The sequence below is a fragment of the Prunus dulcis genome, chromosome 4, assembly GCF_902201215.1.
Source record: "Prunus dulcis chromosome 4, ALMONDv2, whole genome shotgun sequence".
NCBI lineage: Eukaryota > Viridiplantae > Streptophyta > Magnoliopsida > Rosales > Rosaceae > Prunus > Prunus dulcis.
In genome coordinates this window covers 5559603-5580944 of record NC_047653.1, presented here as the reverse complement: position 1 = coordinate 5580944, position 21342 = coordinate 5559603, and the positions used below count along the sequence as shown (strand labels likewise).

The 21342-nt window shown below is 38.4% G+C and overlaps 4 protein-coding genes across 4 annotated transcripts; 3 read left to right on the top strand and 1 right to left on the bottom strand.

Annotated features, from left to right (window-relative positions):
- Nucleotides 1-373: 373 nt before the first annotated feature.
- LOC117624370 (vacuolar protein sorting-associated protein 2 homolog 2) lies at nt 374-4305 on the top strand. The gene is made up of 11 exons (XM_034355567.1): nt 374-514; nt 900-944; nt 1347-1381; nt 1467-1517; nt 2113-2217; nt 2318-2389; nt 2624-2695; nt 3227-3307; nt 3403-3438; nt 3547-3677; nt 4079-4305. The coding sequence occupies exons 1-11, from the start codon at nt 481-483 to the stop codon at nt 4137-4139; spliced, it is 723 nt and encodes a 240-aa protein (XP_034211458.1). The 5' UTR covers nt 374-480; the 3' UTR covers nt 4140-4305.
- Nucleotides 4306-5636: 1331 nt separating this feature from the next.
- LOC117624361 (beta-amyrin 28-monooxygenase-like) lies at nt 5637-7591 on the top strand. Its single transcript, XM_034355559.1, has 3 exons — nt 5637-6667; nt 6773-6960; nt 7084-7591. The coding sequence occupies exons 1-3, from the start codon at nt 5704-5706 to the stop codon at nt 7381-7383; spliced, it is 1452 nt and encodes a 483-aa protein (XP_034211450.1). The 5' UTR covers nt 5637-5703; the 3' UTR covers nt 7384-7591.
- Nucleotides 7592-11646: 4055 nt separating this feature from the next.
- Nucleotides 11647-13649, top strand: LOC117624364 (beta-amyrin 28-monooxygenase-like). The gene is made up of 3 exons (XM_034355562.1): nt 11647-12670; nt 12775-12962; nt 13079-13649. The coding sequence occupies exons 1-3, from the start codon at nt 11707-11709 to the stop codon at nt 13373-13375; spliced, it is 1449 nt and encodes a 482-aa protein (XP_034211453.1). The 5' UTR covers nt 11647-11706; the 3' UTR covers nt 13376-13649.
- A 965-nt stretch (nt 13650-14614) lies between these two features.
- LOC117624324 lies at nt 14615-20218 on the bottom strand. The gene is made up of 6 exons (XM_034355492.1): nt 19201-20218; nt 18909-19096; nt 18168-18456; nt 15465-16439; nt 15169-15356; nt 14615-15044 (listed from the first exon to the last, which is right to left on the bottom strand). The coding sequence occupies exons 1-6, from the start codon at nt 20162-20164 to the stop codon at nt 14748-14750; spliced, it is 2901 nt and encodes a 966-aa protein (XP_034211383.1). The 5' UTR covers nt 20165-20218; the 3' UTR covers nt 14615-14747.
- Nucleotides 20219-21342: the final 1124 nt, after the last annotated feature.

Sequence of the window (21342 nt, the reverse complement as noted above, 5' to 3'; positions counted from 1 at the left end):
CGTAAATATCAACAAAACTATGGATATCTTTAAAAATTAGTTTTGATATGATGAGAATAAGTATTGGCATATCTAATATCATAAGATTATCGATCGTTATTGTATCCAATATAGTAATGTCATGATTTTTTTTGGTCCTGAATATCATGATGGCAAGTAGTGGAACATTCCTAAGCAAAAAACATTAATAATGAACATTGGAGCTGAATCTAGTAGATATAAAATATGTGTATTGACCAAAAGGAAAAGACATAAAATATGTGTAGCTCGGTGCAAAAGTGAATCACCATGAGGAAGGGCAAAACAGTCAAAACGAATTGTAACGGCTAGTTGGAAAATTGCCGTTGGATTATGCTACGAGGGAGCCGGGAACAAACTGCACGCTCTCCTATAAACAAGATTCAGAAGATTTTGCCCCACTGGTTTGGACTTTGGTGTCTAACTCTCTCTGCTCTCAAGTTCTCAACTTCAGTGGTCACCATGAACATCTTCAAGAAGAAGACCTCCCCCAAAGGTTTCATCTTTTCCGTCTCTCTCTCTCTCTCTCTCTCTCTCTCTCTCTCTAGGGTTTCATTATTTCTTCCCCATTAGGGGTTTTCCATTTTAACTGTGTTTGGTGGTTGAGGAATTGTTGAACTGGAAATAGGTTTTTCATTGTTCAGGGTTTACTTAGATGAGCCTATACATCTACTTTTAGAGTTCATTTAACTCTTACTTTTGTTCATTACTATTTTCAGAATTTTAAGTTGGTTTACCGAACCACCAAATGTTTGGGGGTTCTTTTTTTTATATTTTTTATTCTCAGACTTGATTGTGTGGATTTTCTAGTTTTTTCAGCTTTTCTTTTTGTTGACAAAAGTTGTGAATGACTTTGACAAGTTGGTTGTCTAATTGAACAGAGGCTCTGAGGACAAGCAAAAGAGAAATGAGTGTTGCTACCAGAGGTATGTGTATGCTCTAGAGCGTCAGGATGAAATTTTGAAAGAAGATCTTCTGTTTATCTTGTTTGAATATGCTTCAAAATGGCTGATCCTTACTAGAGATGTGCATATTTGTATTCTGCTTGTTTTTTGCTTATGGTTCTTTGCTTTAGGCATTTCTTATCTTCTTTACCTTTGAAAATTGAATAAAAAGGAAAAAAAGATGCTATCAATTGTCTTAGTTTTCATGCTTTCTTATGGGTTGCTATACTTAACAATTTTGTCAATCAAAAAGTTCCACACTTGGTCTGCGTATTTCAGCTAAAATTATATTGCAACTCTTTGGTTGGAGGCATCAAATTGCAACTACAATACTTGGTGCTTTAACTTTTCTTTTTCTCTCCCACTCCCCTTTTTCTTTTGCAGGTATTGAACGTGAGATCGCATCTCTTCAATTGGAGGTATATGCTACAGTTACCCTAAATCTTCTGATTGATTCATTTTCCAGATTCTTCCCTCAGTGTCTTTAGTGTTTCTGCATTTCAGGAAAAGAAATTGGTGGCGGAGATCAAGAAAACGGCTAAAACTGGAAATGAGGCAAGCTTACTATTCTGTTTAAGTTGTTCTCTCCTCGTAATAGTTGTTATTTCAACCACTTAATTGTTACTCTTGGGGAAAATGAAACTGTTCATTCTTTGGTGCCATGTTTTACATTCCAATTATTAGCAGTCTAGGAATGATGCAAGCTGGTTACTGCACCACAGGAATAGCTAACTGATTCAGAAATGAATGTAGATTGATGCAGGAGGAACCATCTGAAACTATATATAGTCTTTCATCAGCTGTAAATGAATGAAAGAACACATAACAAAGAAAACATAAAAGAAGGGCTCCAGCAATCGTAAGTGCCAAGTGAATGCTACTTCAGATATTATGAAATATAGGAGAAAAATAACCTACATAAATTTGCCCCATTACTGATAGGTTACCAAACTGATATGACTTGTTTTGCAATGTTTTTGAAATTTAACAAACTATAAGATGATGCTCCTTTATACAAACAGAGACCGCATATCTGCAAACTCCATATAAAGAAATTATTTATGCAGGATGAAATTTTTGTATATGTAGATGGATGATATGTACAAGTATGACCAAACCCTGTCAATCATGCCTTATATGTCTTATCCAGGCTGCCACTAAAATCCTGGCTCGTCAACTCGTTAGGCTACGCCAACAAATTACTAACTTGCAAGGAAGTCGTGCCCAAATAAGAGGTGTAGCTACCCATACACAGGTCACCATTTTATGCTTTAAATTTGGTTGAAAGATTTTGATATATAAATCATGTGCCCAGAAACTTTCTGGGTGTTTATTTACTTTTAATATGTTTGCAGGCATTATACGCAAGCACTTCTATTTCCACAGGCATGAAAGGTGCAACTAAAGCAATGGTGGCAATGAACAAGGTATGCATTTCAAGAGGCAGTTTTGATACAAATTTGCAGCATTACTATTTATTACTATGTACATTTCCATCATATTTGATTACTCGTCCATCTCTGACAATGCATGGTTTGAGAAATATTATGAGTCAAACAGTTCATTGTAATTCAACCACAAGGTTTCTAATTTTTTTAGCCCAATATTTTTTCTTTTCAGATTAATAAAGTATTATTATCATTTTTTTTTTTTCATTTCAGCAAATGGAACCTGCAAAACAAGTTAAAGTGATCAGGGAATTCCAGAAGCAGGCGGCTCAAATGGACATGACGGTATTACTAATGTTTTCCTGGAATAATTTATTGGTTATTCCAATGCTAGGTTTGATCAAATGAAAACACAGCATGAACCAACCTTGTCCAAAGGAAATTACACTCGCCCAATATGGTTTACTAGATCAGTACATACATGTGAGAGATGAATTGGATTTCCGGAATTATTCTTGGTTATTGTAATTCTGATTTTTATCAAACGAAACACACAACATTAATCAACCATGTATGTCTAAGGGAAATTACACTCATCAAATGTGGTTTACTAGATCAAATACATATATGCGAGAGATCTGAAACTGAAACCCTTTATCGCTTTAAAAAGTTGACAAAGTTGTACTCAGTTTTGGACAGGACAATCAAACACTACTGACTGAACAACTTCCTCCCTTATTGGCCCACATTTTGTTCTATAGTGTAATTATCAGATTGTCCTTTATGCAGATAGAAGCGATGTCTCCTAATTGGCCTACGTTTTGTTCTATAGTGAACATTTGTGTAAAATTTAATGTCATATTATCCTCTATGCAGATAGAGATGATGTCAGAGTCTATTGATGAAACCCTGGACAAAGATGAGGCTGAGGAGGAAACTGAGGAGCTTACTAACCAGGTGGAGTATTGGCATCGTAGTTGTAGTTTTGTTTTCTTGTACAGGAGTATCAGCATTATCATATTAATCTAGAATAAGCATATTTCATGTTTCAGGTTCTTGATGAGATTGGTGTTGATATTGCATCCCAGGTACCCGTCCTTGAGATTGATAGCTTCCATGACTTTGCTTTTATTATTGTTTTTTCTTTTTCTCGTTTTAAACTAACTGCTCTGTGATCTTCCTCTTGTTCCTTACAGTTATCTTCAGCTCCAAAGGGCAGAATTGCATCAAGAAATACTGAAAATGTTGCTCCGAGGAGTGCTGCAAATGTAGCTCCGAGGAGTGCTACAAATGTAGCTCCGAGAAATGCTGAAAATGTTGTTACCAGGTACAAATGCTATTTCCTTGTTGCCATCAGTACCATAAATGGCTGTATAAAAGCTGTTGCCATAATAATTTAGTGGTGGACTGAAAGCATCGGTGCCATAAATGGCTGTATAAAAGCTGTTGCCATAATAATTTATTTCGTGTCCAATAGGTTCTAACTTATCAGTCCCGATCTCTTGGACCACAGGAGTCCAAGAGATTGTGGTCACCCACCGTTGAATATTAATCCAATGATTCAAAAAAGTTTTTTAAAATGAGTGCAATAGTAAGTGAACCGTTGAATTTACATCCAATGGTGAGTGACCACAAATCTCTTGGACCCCTGAAGTCCAAGAAATCAGGACTATCTAACTTATATATTAACTTCAATCGGTTTTAACACTCTATTGTAATTATATGCAGTTCTGAATCTCCTGATGTTGAGGATCTTGAAAAGAGGTTGGCCTCTCTGCGACGTATTTGATAATGCATGTGGTGTGCACGTCATCACCGTAATCATATATCCGTTTAATGTAAATTTTATCAACTTACAAAGCAAATCATATAAAGGAGAATATTGTAATACTATATTTGTTTTAGAAAAGTTTTCAGGACATGGCTTCAAGTAACAAAGTTGTTAGTTTCCAGGATATGCTGTCTTTTTTGTTTTTCTACACCTTCTATAATTAGTTGCAACATTCCGTCCGACCATGATAACTATAGAAGGTTAGAATTTATCAGGTGGTTGATATTTTATGGAGAGTCAGGCTTTGGTAGGTCAACCATGGCAACTATAGAAGGTTAGAAGTTGCTAGCTATTAATGTGAGAGTTATATTAAATTGAGGAAAAAAGAAGTAGCTCTTCCCACTGCAGGTCTTCAATTTCACAGAAAAAAATACAAAATTGAGAAGGGGTTATATAACTTAGTTTTGAGGTAATGACATGACATTCCAAATTTTATCATTCCAAATTTGACAGTCTGATGAATCCTTACAACTACTGCAATTAAGTTGTGATACTACGACTAATTAATCCTACACTGAACCAATCGTGTCCACCGTGCAACGCTCTTAGCTGTGTGTGGCAAGAAGGCGGACACGTTACCCAGGACAGGATGGCTGGTTGTCTAACCAGCTTCCAATCAGATTTGAGCTCTTCAAGGTCGGTTGGATGAATAATGCAGAAGATGGATGATGATGATGTTACTTGTTAACAAACTCGAGCAAGGCTACTTTCCTATGGCAACAGTTTGATTTAGGAAGCAACAATGTTTGACCCAAAAAACCTCTGAGTAGTTATCTTTAAATGAGAAAACATTGAAGAGCAACCTAGCAATAATTTTAGGTAATTGTCTCCTTATTAGTTTTTATTTATTTATTTAAATACTGATACAAGCAATATTCTACTTTAATTTAATTCAAACTACGCGGCAGGGTTCGATCTGGGATACAGAGTGAGGAGCACATCCGATCTAGCCAACTTGGCTAAGTTCATGTCTCCTTTAGAAATATAAATGTGGAGAATATGTGTTTTTTATTATTGTTTCTTTAAATTACTCCTTCACCCCTAGTTCTAAAATTTGGAGAAACCTGCGGTCTTGTCTATACATTGATGACCAGTGGGCCGGTGACTACGTTGGTGCGCAGTTTCATGCAATGCATGTGAATGAGAAGACCAGCCAAGGCAGGGCATCAATTGTGTAAGCAAGCAACTCATGTTTCTGTAAAAAGTAAAACTCTTCGTAAGTAAAAAAACTCAAGACCTACCAAACCAACTTAACAGATTGTTACAAAAAAAATCTTGCAGCATTTGTAGTTAAATAAAAAAAAGAAGGGGGAAACCAACTCAAGACCATATGTTTGTAGTGTAAATATCATAACTCTCTTTGCAAATGTATGAATCAATGGTGCGTATATGGATTATTTATCATTATATATGACAAACTAGTCCTTCTAAATGTTCAAAATTTCCAAGCTTCCTAAACATCACTGTTTGCTCAGTCTCAATCAATCTCAGCTCAGAGTTTGAGAATTGATCAGCAACAACCATGGAGACCCTTTACCTTACCCTATCTCTAGGTGCTGCTTTTTTAGCTCTAACCATCTTTGCATTCAAAGGCAAATCAGATGATGGCAAAAACCTTCCACCGGGGAGCATGGGTTGGCCTATTGTGGGTGAAACTCTGGAGTTTCTGTTTGGGAAGCCAGAAATCTTTGTGTCCAAGAGGATGAGGAGTTACTCCCCTGAAATCTTCAAGACCAAGATTCTTGGAGAGAAAACTGCTGTTATTTGTGGTCCTAATGGACACAAATTTCTGTTTTCCAATGAGCAGAAGTACTTCACAGCTTTTCGACCACATTCGATGCAAAAGATGTTTCGTTCGTATAAGGCTCCTGCAGCAGCTGCTGCTGCTGCTGCTCCTCCAGCTGTAACCCAACCTGCTCGTGACGAAGAAGCCAAAGTGCTGAGGTCACCGGGGTTTTTGAAGCCCGAAGCATTGGTAAGGTACTTGGGTGTAATGGACTCTATCACCCAAGTACAGATGAAGGCCTATTGGGAAGGCAAAGATGAGGTAGAGGTGTACCCTCTGACCAAGACCCTCACTCTAGGCCTTGCCTGCAAATTCTTCTTGGGCATAGATGAGCCAGACAGAATTGCAAGGTTTGTGAGCAATTTCGATGATGTGACTGTTGGGATGCATTCACTTATTCTGAATTTCCCAGGAACAACATTCTACAAAGCAACCAAAGCAGCCGATGAACTTCGAAGGGAGTTGAAGATTGTGATTCAGGAGAAGAAGGCTGCAATGGCATCAGGAGCTCCCATGCATGACATATTGTCACATATGATTGTGGCAAGTGATCCAACTGGCAAACACATGCCTGAGGCTGAGGTTGCTGATAAGATCATGGGTTTGCTGACAGCAGGATACAGCACTGTGGCTACTGCCATGACTTTCTTCATGAAATATGTTGGAGAGAGGCCAGACATTTATGCCAAAGTCCTAGCAGGTAATTAATCTCCTCAACTTCACCTTACTAACTGTTTTTCAATTGTTCATTGATTTGGTTATTTGTTATTTGTGCTAAAACTTTGATTTGTCTTGTAAAAACCAGAACACAAGGAGATAGCAGACTCAAAGAAGCCTGGACAATTTTTGGAGTGGGAAGACATCAACAAAATGAAATACTCATGGAATGTATTGTATGAGGTGATGAGATTCACACCACCACTTCAGGGGACATTCAGAGAGGCTTTGACTGATTTCACCTACGCTGGTTACACCATCCCAAAGGGCTGGAAGGTATATCTGTCACACTCATATCACACTTTTTAACTGCTGTGAAAAGTGAAATTTATTTTTCACCTCTGTCAAATAGTAATTTCTTTGCTTAGAACTAAAGTTTTTACTTTGATTTGTTTGCAGGTATATTGGACTGTTAGTACAACAAACATGAACCCAGAGTACTTTCCCAACCCAGAAAAGTTTGACCCCTCAAGATATGATGACTTGAATGCATTCCCAGCTTTCACATTTGTTCCATTTGGAGGAGGACCAAGGATGTGCCCTGGCAAAGAGTATGCAAGGCTAGCCATACTCACTTTTGTTCACAATGTGGTGGTGATGAGGTTCAAATGGGAAGTGTTGTTCCCTAAGGAAAAGATAACTGGCGACATGATGCCTACCCCAGAGAAAGGGCTTCCTGTTCGCCTTATGCGTCACTAGGCATCAATCTGTTATGAAATTTTCTGTGTTTTGAAATACTGTTCTATTGGTTTCCCCCCTTCAGCCTTCAGGTAATGTATTAGGGAGTTACAATTGTATTTCAGTTACAACAGTCAATCATATTAATGGTAGGAAATGGTCAGTTGTCAGTTAAGTTGTTATTAGGCCATAACTCCATATTTATGTTTATAATAATGGCTTGTTGTAACTGTAGATTGTTCTCTACAGACTTGTATATATACTTTGTATAATGATCATATGAATGGCTAAGGGAAAATCAATTTCTATATATAGTATCAGAGCTAATGGTTAACGCCGACTAGCGATCCTCCAGTTGCCAACATTGAGAGTCATTGGCGCTTCTCACTCCTCACCCATAAGGGTGTTTGTATGTATAGTGCTTTTTCCTCTCTTCTTCTCAAAGATGAATATGTTTTTTCTTTCCACCTTAGTTGTAGCCACCCCTACCACTACAACCCTTTCTTCTGTTAGCCTGTTATTTTTGTGTCACTGCAGCGCCGTCTTCATTGCGGACCGTCTCCTCCATCGAGCTCTCTCGTGGCAACCCACGACAGCTCCATTTATCTCCCTTGGCCATGATGACCAGATTTATGTTTCCTCCGTGAGCCTCGTCACCGCTCACCGAGTCTTCTCTTCACCGGCTTTTATCTCTCTCATGTTATGCTATCCTGCCGTTGTTGTTCTCTTACACAGCCGCTACCTATCCCTTTTTTGGCTCTCTAGCCCCTTGTTTTCCATCAATGTTGGGCCACTTCTCTCTGTTGAAACCGAGCAACAAACTTTTCCTTTCCTTCAGAGACCACACCTCTCTATCGTTGGTTTCTCCACTTGAAATATCTCTCCACTTCTTTGTCTCCATCTTGCTGTCTCTCTCACCTCCGTGCGCCTTGTCAACGCTCGTCAAGCCTTATCCTGGTCTGCAATTGTGGGTTCTTTCTCTCATGTATTTCTGATGGTTTCTCTATTGCGGTTTCCATACTTTCTCCTTGTTTGTTGATGCTACCTGTCATCGCTCATCGAGCCCTCTCTTTTTCCTCCGTGAGCCTCGTCAACGCTCACCGAGCCTTCTCTACCATGCTACACAGCTGATGTTCCCTTTGCACAGCCCTTGTATCTTCCTCTATGTTGCCGACTTGGTATCGGCCACTCAAGCCCTATCATTGTGTTGCTACTTTGGTATCGGCCTCTCACGTTTTATCTATGCTCAACTTGTGTTCTCCTCCCCTCTTAAGCCCAATCTCTTTGATGTAGAACAGCTCATAGATTTAGAGTAAACACTTAAACAATAGAACATAGAATAATATAGGAGGTCGAGGAGACGAAAATATAGATCAAAGGGACCAAAGAAAGGACCGAAATCAGAGAACCAAGAATGAAGAACATAAATCACATAGTTTTAAGAGACTCAATATCCAAATCTGAATTTTAAAGAACTACATGGGGGTATTTATAGTAAACTAAAACCTAGACATAATAGGATAAAAATCCCTTGCTTAAACAGAAATCTTAACCCAAATGAAATAGGAAACTTCAAACTAGAAATCTGAAAACCTGGAAAAGTAGAAATCCTACTAGAATTTGGAAAACTAGAGAATCCAGGAAACTAACAAATATATTAGGAAACTAATAAATTTAGGTCATATGCGTCCTGCATCACTCTTTCTTTGATTTTACTGTTGGTCTCTGTCTTCTTCAATGCTCTCTTGCGCTGTCTTTCTTCTTCTCTGTTTACTCGGGTATTGTCTTCTTTTCTTTATAATTCTTTTACGTTAATGTGGTATTCTCTTCTCTTCTTTTCAATTGTGTTTTTTCTCTCCCTGTCATGGGTTGTCTCTGGAATCTTAAGTTTCCTTTCCTTTTCATGGATTGTCTCTTGCATCTTGTTCTCTCTCCCTCTCTTGACTACTTTCTCTGTCTCATTTGGTTTCCTCCTTTATTTCTTATTATTGTTTTTTGGGTCAATCACTCTATATTTTAATCTATATGGGCCTCTATCCTCTTGTGATAATATTTTCTTTATTACTTCTCTGTTCCCCCGTGGTTTTCTTCCCCATACCTTATTGTTTCTATAGTGCTTTGAAATTCAAACTTGCTCATGCTCTTGTTTTCTTTTCTCGGTGTCCCAAGTTAGTTTCACCTCCTATACTCTACTGCTGTGCTGCACCCTTTCTTAAGCCCTCTTTATTCCCTTCAAATATTCCTTCTTTTCTCTCTGCACGCATCCCTTTCTGCTTTCCATGTGATGAATTTTCTTTTGTTTCCATTCCTCATCTTTATTATATTTATAAATAAAAAAATGCACTTGTCTGAATTACTTTTCTTTCTCATTTTTCTTTACAACATTGTCTATTTCTCTTTATCGTACCTAGAGGGTGATTCCTAGGTAGCGTTATGTTTCTCAGGTGCCTAAAGTTGTTTCCTAGGTACATTTGACTTGTATGTCAGCCCGTCATTTTATTCATTCCTTCCATGAGCCCATGCTCTCCTTCACTTGCTGCCTTTCAATGGGCGTTATGTTTACTTTGTTTCTCTCATGTTGTTGTTGCAACTCTGGAGATTGGAGTTCTTCTTTTTGGTTCTCCTTACTAGACTACTACAGCTGACTACTGCCGCAATCTCCATCACCATGTAGTTTCTTCATTCAAATCTTGCTATGTTGTGCGCGCTCGATTTGCGGGGGAGTATTAGGGAGTTACAATAGTATTTCAGTTACAATATTTAATCCTACTAATGATAGGAAATGATCAGTTGTCAGTTATGTTGTTGTTAGGCCATAACTCCATATTATATGTTTATAATAATGGCTTGTTGTAACTGTATATTGTTCTCTACATACTTGTATATATTTTTTGTATAATGATCATATGAATGGCTAAGGGAAAATCAGTTTCTACATAATGAGAAAACTAAATGAGTGACACTTTTTTTCATTTGTAAATTTCAAGTTGAATTAGAAGTGATAATAATAAATATACATTTTGAGAGACTTGGCCATCACTTTCTTCTGCAACCTCTCTGCAGAACTGGAAGTGGTATAAATAAACCATATGTTATAACTTTGAATCTTCAAAGGTGAATGAGTGGTTTTCCATGGATAGCCTTCTAAATTTGACTTTCAGTTTACTGTTGACCAACTGATAAATTATTGCTCAAGTTGGTTGTAAGAATACAGAAAGATAAATCACTAGTTCTTAGTTAAGAATCACAATAACTCCTGCAAATGTAAAGACGGTTGGCGATTTTTAACTTTTGATTTATACTGGGTGACTTGAAGGAAGCAAAAAACAAGAAGTATATGCCTTCCACTAATATATATCATGCAACAAGTTACTAAGTTTAAACAAGAAATGAGAAACCATTTCGGCCATGATGCTTTTCATTTAGAGCATTTTGACTCTACTTTTGGTTCTACTTTGGAACACCACATTAAAAAAAAAACAGACAATTCCAATAACATTTGCAACATTTCGTGGTACCACATTTTCAGCATTTCTTTCTGCATCACAGCAGAAGTGATTGCTGGTGGCACCAGAGAACCTCCCTCTTTCTTTATTCTTTTCCAATTGTAATTTTATTTATTTATTTATGTTTTTTTTTTTTTTTTTTGCAACCTTTCTAGACAGCTTGATTAGAATCAAACAAAACCCTCGCACTCCTTCTTCACCCCATATGCTTTTTCTTATATCTCATGTTACTAATTAGTTTCTATACATAGCTGATCAAGACCAAAACCCACATCCCCAAGATGCTACCTTTGACCCAAAATACGTACATTTCAGGCTCTCCCTACCTGGGTTTTAATTAGTTTTTGGTTATCTTTTACAATAAGTGTATGTCTTTTAGGTAGTTGAGGGCATTGAAGGACTTCCAGTACATGATGAAAATGAAGGAAAGTATAGAGGGCTGAGCAGGCTTGGCTCAAGACCACCATATGCAAATTATGAGCCTGAAGGATGGAAATGCGAGTGTGGCCTACGGACTTTTCTATGCATTGATGACCAGTAACCTGGTTGGTGGGCATCAATTCTTTGAGCAACGGATCAAGTCACCATGTGTTTGTATTGTAATATTATACTACCTTTTGTAGATGTATGAATATTTAATTAATGAGAATTAGTCCTCCCAAATGTTCAAAATTGACTACTTTTGGCGTGCTACCTCCAAGTTAGACTTTGACAGAGTGGGATCTGGCCCTATATAAACCAAACTTTCCAAGCTCCTACACATCACTCCCTGCTTAGCTTCTCTTCCTAAACATAAGCCAATCTCAGCTAACAATTTGAGGCTTGATCAGCAACAACCATGGAGACCCTTCACCTTGCTTTGTCTTTTGGTGCTGCTTTTTTAGCGTTTATCATCTTTGCATTCAAAGGCAAATCAGATGATGGCAAGAACCTGCCACCAGGGAGCATGGGGTGGCCTATTGTGGGTGAAACTCTGGAGTTTCTGTTTGGGAAGCCAGAAATCTTTGTGTCCAAGAGGATGAGGAGGTACTCCCCTGAAATCTTCAAGACCAAGATTCTTGGAGAGAAAACTGCCGTTATTTGTGGTCCTAATGGACACAAATTTCTGTTTTCTAATGAGCAGAAGTACTTCACAGCTTTTCGACCACATTCCATGCAAAAGATGTTTCGTTCGTATAAGGCACCAGCAGCAGCAGCTGCTGCTGCTGCTCTTCCAGCAGTAGCACAACCTGCTCGTGACGAAGAAGCCAAAGTGTTGAGGTCACCGGGGTTTTTGAAGCCCGAAGCATTGGTAAGGTACTTGGGGGTAATGGACTCGATCACCCAAGCACAGATGAAGGCCTATTGGGAAGGCAAAGATGAGGTGGAGGTGTACCCTCTGACCAAGACCCTCACTCTAGGCCTTGCCTGCAGATTCTTCTTGGGCATAGATGAGCCAGACAGAATTGCAAGGTTTGTGAGCAATTTCGATGATGTGACTGTTGGGATGCATTCACTTATTCTGAATTTCCCAGGAACAACATTCTACAAAGCAACCAAAGCAGCCGATGAACTTCGAAGGGAGTTGAAGATTGTGATTCAGGAGAAGAAGGCTGCAATGGCATCAGGAGCTCCCATGCATGACATATTGTCACATATGATTGTGGCAAGTGATCCAACTGGCAAACACATGCCTGAGGCTGAGATTGCTGATAAGATCATGGGTTTGCTGACAGCAGGATACAGCACTGTGGCTACTGCCATGACTTTCTTCATGAAATATGTTGGAGAGAGGCCAGACATTTATGCCAAAGTCCTAGCTGGTAATAATCACCTCAACTTTACCTTACTAACTGATTTTCAATAATTGAAATTGGAGCTTTGGATATTTTTTGGTGCTTAATTTGATTTGTCATGTAAAAACCAGAACACAAGGAGATTGCAGACTCAAAGAAGCCTGGACAATTTTTGGAGTGGGATGACATCAACAAGATGAAGTACTCATGGAATGTATTGTATGAAGTGATGAGATTCACACCACCACTTCAGGGGACATTCAGAGAAGCCTTGACTGACTTCACCTATGCTGGTTACACCATCCCAAAGGGCTGGAAGGTAAATATGTCACCGATGCTGTTAAAAAATTTATGCTGTGAAAAACTTGTTCACTTTTTGTCTGCTTTATTAGCTTTTGGATTGAAACTAAAACCTTAAATATTTTTCTTATGCAGGTATATTGGACTGTTAGTACAACAAACATGAACCCAGAGTACTTTCCCAACCCAGAAAAGTTTGACCCTTCACGATATGATGACTTGAGTGCATTCCCAGCTTTCACATTTGTTCCATTTGGAGGAGGACCAAGAATGTGCCCTGGGAAAGAATATGCAAGGCTAGCAATACTCACTTTTGTTCACAATGTGGTGATGAGGTTCAAATGGGAAGTGCTATTTCCTAACGAAAAGATCACAGGTGACATGATGCCGACACCAGAGAAAGGACTTCCGGTTCGCCTTACATGTCACTAGGAATCGAACTAATACGAAGTTTTCTCTGTTTTGGAACACTTGTACTGCCCATCACAGCAGAAGTGGTTGCTGGTGGCAGCCTCCATCTTTGGTGGTACCATAGTAGCAGCTGGCTAGGCTCAGCGAGTGGCTAGGCTCTCCATTGTTTCTAATCTTTAGGCATCTGGCAGCATTGTATTATGTCTTACTTCTTTTGTATATCTAAGAATAATTTTAACGACTGGGGGAAAATTTTTCCCCGTATTAAAAATTCTCTTCTCTAGCTTCCAAGCTAAACAAGTCTCACTGTCTCCGGACTATCAACTCTCACTCTCTCAAATTCCATGGATGATTTAGCTGCTGTTACACCAGTACTAGTGCGAAACCTACCGTCACCTCATGTATGACAACAACAATACACCGTGAGGGGATTGCCCCTTGATCAATCACCTAACAACAATTACACGCCAGCTGGAAAAATCCATGTTTCAATTATCAGGGCTGGTTCTGGCTAGGGTTTATATCGGGTGTTTGGGAGGGAAGAACGGAGAACGACGAAGAAGAAAGAAACAATGTGACTAATTGCTAGATGTGCAGTTTGATTTTGTTTGGGCGGTTTGGGCTTAAGCCCAATTATTTTTTTTCTTTTTTCTTTTTTGTGTTGCATATTTTTTAAGTTAGTCTAATTCTACAACATTCTAACATCCTTTTTATTTTCAAAGTAACAAAATAATGATTTAATGATGTTAGTTATTAGTTACAACCTAATATTTTCAGATAAGTACAAATAAAATCAGCAATGAACAATTTGGTTCAATTTAGAGCTGTGTATAATAAGACTGAAACAACACAATACAATGTCGTTCAGTTTTGAGACCGCTTTAACTTATTGATTTTCAAAACCGAACCAAAATCACAATTACTTACCATTTGGATCCGCCTGTTTGATGCCCCCTAATTCCCATAGCGTCCTAAATTTTTGTGTGGGAGACTTGGATGCGGACTTGTTTGGATGATTGGGGGAAATGGTATTATTCCCAAATTAGTATGGCATATTAAACCCTGTATTGTATGGTTCTATCGTTTGGTTGGAAGTTGCTAGCCACAACATGATGTACACCAGGTAATTGAGTAGTGATCATAGATGACCATTTAATGGAGGTAAAAAAGAAATAGATTTTCCAATTGTAGTTTGAAGATAGCTTTTTCACTCATTCACCTACCAAATATATGGGCCAAAGTCAACATATATAACACCAATGAGGCTCAAATGTATATTTATTATCTCTTCTAGTTCAACATGAAATATACAAATAGAAAAGGGGATACCAATATCACATGATATTACAACCAACCAAAAAAAAAGGAAGAATATTTCAAAATAATCTGATGCCTAGTGACGATGAAGACGAACCGGAAGTCCTTTCTCCGGTGTCGGCATCATGTCACCTGTGATCTTTTCGTTAGGAAATAGCACTTCCCATTTGAACCTCATCACCACATTGTGAACAAAAGTGAGTATGGCTAGCCTTGCATACTCTTTGCCAGGGCACATTCTTGGTCCTCCTCCAAATGGAACAAATGTGAAAGCTGGGAATGCATTCAAGTCTTCATATCTTGAGGGGTCAAACTTTTCTGGGTTGGGAAAGTACTCTGGGTTCATGTTTGTTGTACTAACAGTCCAATATACCTGCAAACAAATGGAAGTAAAAAACTTTAGTTCTAAGCAAAGAAATTATTATTTGACAGATGTGCAAAATAAATTTCACTCTTCAAAACTGTAAAAATTTACTATATGAGTGTGACATATACACCTTCCAGCCCTTTGGGATGGTGTAACCAGCATAGGTAAAATCAGTCAAGGCCTCTCTGAATGTCCCCTGAAGTGGTGGTGTGAATCTCATCACCTCATACATTACATTCCATGAGTATTTCATCTTGTTGATGTCTTCCCACTCCAAAAATTCCCCAGGCTTCTTTGAGTATGTAATCTCTTTATGCTCTAGTTTTTCCAAGACAAATCACATTTTAGCACAAACAAGAAATAACCAAAGTTCCAATGAAGTATTGAAAATTAATTTAGGGAGGTGAAGTTAAGGTGATTAATTACCAGCTAGGACTTTGGCATAAATGTCGGGCCTCTCTCCAACATGTTTCATGAAGAAAGTCATGGCAGTAGCCACAGTGCTGTATCCTGCTGTGAGCAAACCCATGATCTTGTCAGCAATCTCAGCCTCAGGCATGTGTTTGCCAGTTTGGTCAGTAGCCTCAAGCATATGTGATAATACGTTATGCATGGAAGCTCCTGATGCCATTGCAGCCTTCTTCTCCGGAATCACAGTCTTCAACTCCCTTCTAAGTGCATCGGCTGCTTTGGTTGCTTTGTAGAATGTTGTTCCTGGGAAATTCAGAATAAGTGAATGCATCCCAACAGTCACATCATCGAAATTGCTCACAAACCTTGCAATTCTGTCTGGCTCATCTATGCCCAAGAAGAATTTGCAGGCAAGGCCTAGAGTGAGGGTCTTGGTCAGAGGGTACACCTCTACCTCATCTTTGCCTTCCCAATAGGCCTTCATCTGTACTTGGGTGATAGAGTCCATTACACCCAAGTACCTTACCAATGCTTCGGGCTTCAAAAACCCCGGTGACCTCAGCACTTTGGCTTCTTCGTCACGAGCAGGTTGGGTTACAGCTGGAGGAGCAGCAGCAGCAGCAGCTGCTGCAGGAGCCTTATACGAACGAAACATCTTTTGCATCGAATGTGGTCGAAAAGCTGTGAAGTACTTCTGCTCATTGGAAAACAGAAATTTGTGTCCATTAGGACCACAAATAACAGCAGTTTTCTCTCCAAGAATCTTGGTCTTGAAGATTTCAGGGGAGTACCTCCTCATCCTCTTGGACACAAAGATTTCTGGCTTCCCAAACAGAAACTCCAGAGTTTCACCCACAATAGGCCACCCCATGCTCCCTGGTGGAAGGTTTTTGCCATCATCTGATTTCCCTTTGAATGCAAAGATGGTTAGAGCTAAAAAAGCAGCACCTAAAGATAGGATAAGGTAAAGGGTTTCCATGGTTGTTGTTGATCAAGTCTCAAACTGTTAGCTGAGATTGATTGAAGCTAAGAAAACAGTGATGTTTAGGAAGAGAGGCTAAGCAGGGAGTGATGTTTATGGAGCTTGGAAGGGTTGGTTTATATAGGGCCAGGCAGGTCCTACTGCGTCAAAGTCTAACTTTGAGTTCGCAGCCAAAAGTTGTCAAGTTTGAATATTCCAAAGATGGACTTGTTTTCATATAAATTATTCAACTATCCATATGCGTAACATTAATAAAATATTCACATGTCTACCAGTAGAGTTTCACAAACACATGGTTATTTGCTCCGTTAAAGATACCAAGGCTTGGCTTATGGCAATCATGTTTCCACTAGAAATACTGCAAGATTTTCTGTTTAAGTTGGTTTGATGGGTCTTGAGCTTTTTAATATTTAAAGAGTGTTACTTTTTACAGGCAACAATATGACTTGCTAAACCAATTTATGCCCGCCAACGCCAACGGGGTCTAGATCAGTGGTCTTGTATTAAATAAAAAATATAAAAAATAATTGATACCCTACCATGGCTTGTATTCTTGTTCCAGTTACAGTGGGTTCTGCCCACCCACAAGTCATCAGTGCAAAGGAAAACTCTGTGGGCTTCTCCAAAGTCCAAACATATGTTAACTCAGCGCCAAGATGAATTCTGCCAAATATTAGAATCTAGGGGGAATAAATAAATAAATAAAACTAAGGAAGGAGAGGCCATTCTAAAATTTATTTTTAGCTACTCTGATTCTGGTTCCTGTCCCTAACAGATTCAACCCCAAAAGGCAGAACTGCATCAAGAAATGAAAAAACATGTGGTACCAAGAAATATTGCAACTTGCAAATGTTATTACCAGTTATGTGCTGCATGAAAAGGTTTATGGTCACAGCTCAAATCTGTCTCCTGATGGTGTCCATTACTAAAGAAGCAATACCAAATTGTTTTTCCTTGTTTAACTTCTATAATTTGTGGCATGATGACCCAATATTTAGAAGTTTATTGCTGGACTGAGTTCTTTGAACGTCTGTTTTTAAAATGTGGTGGTCCAAAGTAGAACCAAAAGTAGAGTCAAAATGGCCGAAGAGTCATGCTCTAAAAAATTCAAAACGACTCCATTGATCATGCTCTAAATGAAAAGCATCATAGCTGAAATGTTAAAAATGGCCAATTGTCTTTAGATAACTAAGAACTAGTGTAGTGGTTTGGAACAATTGCTCTTTTCAAGAAAAGTCATGTGTTCAAGTCATAGCATCCGTGTAGTGTGTGTAAGTTTAGCAATACTATCGCCCTTCACAATAGGAAAGGTTCTAAAAAAAAAACCAAGAACTAGTGATTTATCTGTCTTTTTTTTTTTTACAACCAACTTGAACAATAATTTATTAATTAGTCTACAGTAAACTGAAAACCAACTTTAGAACGCCATCCATGGCAAACCAAACCACTCATTCACATTTCAAGATTAAAGTTATAACATATGGTTTATTTATACTTCTTCCTGTTCTGCAGAGAGGTTGCAGAAGAAAGTGATGGCCAAATCAACAAATTAATAAAACGTATATTTATTATTATCTCTTCTAATGAACTTCCAATTCCAAATATACAAATAAAAAAGGGTTACTCATTTAGTTATGAGGTAATGATCACATCATTGCATCATTACCTGAAGGGAAACAAATAAGGACGGTATTTCAAAACACAGAAAATTTCATAACAGATGGATGCCTAGTGACGTATAAGGCGAACCGGAAGTCCTTTCTCTGGGGTAGGCATCATGTCGCCAGTGATCTTCTCCTTAGGGAACAATACTTCCCATTTGAACCTCATCACCACATTGTGAACAAAAGTGAGAATTGCAAGCCTTGCATACTCTTTGCCAGGACACATTCTTGGTCCTCCTCCAAATGGAACAAATGTGAAAGCTGGGAATGCATTCAAGTCATCATATCTTGAGGGGTCAAACTTTTCTGGGTTGGGAAAGTACTTTGGGTTCATGTTTGTTGTACTTACAGTCCAATACACCTGCATAAGAATAATATTTAAGATTTTAGTTTCAATCCAAATGCTAAAAAGGCAGACAAAATATGAACAAGTTATCAGTAAAAAATTGAGATATTTAGTGATATACCCATTCTTAGCACTAATATTATAAATAAACCCTACACTATTGAATTTCTATAAACAAACCCAAAAAATGACAGCTGATCTTATTGAATTTAATATTGATTATTAAATTACTTTGATGCCCTATTGAGTGTTTTGGGTATTTTTATGAGATTTTGGGTTTGGGCTTGTTTTAATAAATTGATGGCAGTTTTGCAATTTATAAGAAGTTAAAGCCTATTTGTTATGTTGTAAATAGGCTGTGGGTGTGTTTCTAAAGTTCATTTCATATATGGTATTTTTATAATTTGGGCCCATGGTATAATAGTGAATCTCCCTAAAAAATTTAACAGCATAGGTGACATATTTACCTTCCAGCCCTTTGGGATGGTGTAACCAGCGTAGGTGAAATCAGTCAAGGCTTCTCTGAATGTCCCCTGAAGTGGTGGTGTGAATCTCATCACTTCATACAATACATTCCATGAGTACTTCATCTTGTTGATGTCATCCCACTCCAAAAATTGTCCAGGCTTCTTTGAGTCTGCAATCTCCTTGTGTTCTGGTTTTTACATGACAAATCAAATTAAGCACCAAAAAATAACCAAAGCTCCAATTTCAATTATTGAAAATCAATTAGTAAGGTAAAGTTGAGGTGATTATTACCAGCTAGGACTTTGGCATAAATGTCTGGCCTCTCTCCAACATATTTCATGAAGAAAGTCATGGCAGTAGCCACAGTGCTGTATCCTGCTGTCAGCAAACCCATGATCTTATCAGCAACCTCAGCCTCTGGCATGTGTTTGCCAGTTGGGTCACTTGCCACAATCATATGTGACAATATGTCATGCATGGGAGCTCCTGATGCCATTGCAGCCTTCTTCTCCTGAATCACAATCTTCAACTCCCTTCGAAGTTCATCGGCTGCTTTGGTTGCTTTGTAGAATGTTGTTCCTGGGAAATTCAGAATAAGTGAATGCATCCCAACAGTCACATCATCGAAATTGCTCACAAACCTTGCAATTCTGTCTGGCTCATCTATGCCCAAGAAGAATTTGCAGGCAAGGCCTAGAGTGAGGGTCTTGGTCAGAGGGTACACCTCTACCTCATCTTTGCCTTCCCAGTAGGCCTTCATCTGTACTTGGGTGATAGAGTCCATTACCCCCAAGTACCTTACCAATGCTTCGGGCTTCAAAAACCCCGGTGACCTCAACACTTTGGCTTCTTCGTCACGAGCAGGTTGTGCTACTGCTGGAGGAGCAGCAGCAGCAGCTGCTGCTGCAGGAGCCTTGTACGAACGAAACATCTTTTGCATGGAATGTGGTCGAAAAGCTGTGAAGTACTTCTGCTCATTGGAAAACAGAAATTTGTGTCCATTAGGGCCACAAATAACAGCAGTTTTCTCTCCAAGAATCTTGGTCTTGAAGATTTCAGGGGAGTACCTCTTCATCCTCTTGGACACAAAGATTTCTGGCTTCCCAAACAGAAACTCCAGAGTTTCACCCACAATAGGCCACCCCATGCTCCCTGGTGGAAGGCTCTTGCCATCATCTGATTTGCCTTTGAATGCAAAGATGATAAACGCTAAAAAAGCAGCACCCAAAGACAAGGCAAGGTAAAGGGTCTCCATGGTTTTGTGCTCTCAAACTGTTTGTTGGAGTTAGCAAAGTAGTGATGTTCAGAAAGCTTGGAATGTTGGGTTTATAAAGGGCCAGAGCCTAAGTCCAATATGCTGCAATATTATTGGCACGCCAAAAAGTCAACTTTGAACATTCAACTACAAATGCTGCAAGATATTCTGTTTAGCTAAATACTGAGTTTTAGAATTATTAAAAGAATTCAATAATATTTACCAACGCCTGACCTGCTCCTAAATGCCAAGTCTTGTCTTCATCTTATGCGCTACTTATGTGCGGACTACTCACCAACCAAGTCATCATCATTTCAGAGAAAAAGTCTGTGGACTTTCTCCAAACACATCGTGCCCACTGCCAAGTTTAATAGCTTTTTTTTAATTGGCTAATTATGCACACCATGATGAATTGTGACAAATATTAGAATCTAGTTGGTACTATAAAGTTGACAACTCATATTCTCAATAAATATGTAAATTACTTCTAAAGGAGGTGTTTCCTAAAAATCTATTGGTAGGTACATTTTTTCATGTACAATATAATCTTTAAATTATATTTGGGAGTCTAAAGTTAGTTCAAATTGAAACTTTTTAAAGATGTTTAGATGTTTTTTTAGATTCTTAGATTCTTAGGTCTAAAATATGTACATTACTTCTAGATTCTTAGGATGGACGACTGGCTTCGACTTGGATCCAAGGCACATATCTAGTCCGAGACATACTTTGAATTGAAAATATATAGTTCAGTCTAACTTACCAAACGGGGTAGAATTTTAACCGCTTGAGTATGAGTATAATTTGAACGTTGCCAAATACGTTCGAGTACCATCCATTGGAGAGGAATTTGAGATCCACTCAAAAGATTTGAGTGGTTACTTTGAAATCACAGAATGCAATGTCTCATTTCTGATTTCTAATCTTGATTATTACATCCACTACACATCAAATCGGCATGAAATTATGCAATTTTGAGAAACTCACAGGAATGACATTAGCTATGATATGGTCCATATTGCAAGATTCTTGGCTCCATTCACAATTCAATTTGGATTCACGTTTGATTTTAATTAATCTGGTTGATTTACTCTATACTTAATAATTTTTTGGGGGTGTTAAACGATCTATAAATAATAATAAACACAAACACAAATCCTCAAAGGTTGAGTGCTGTGCAG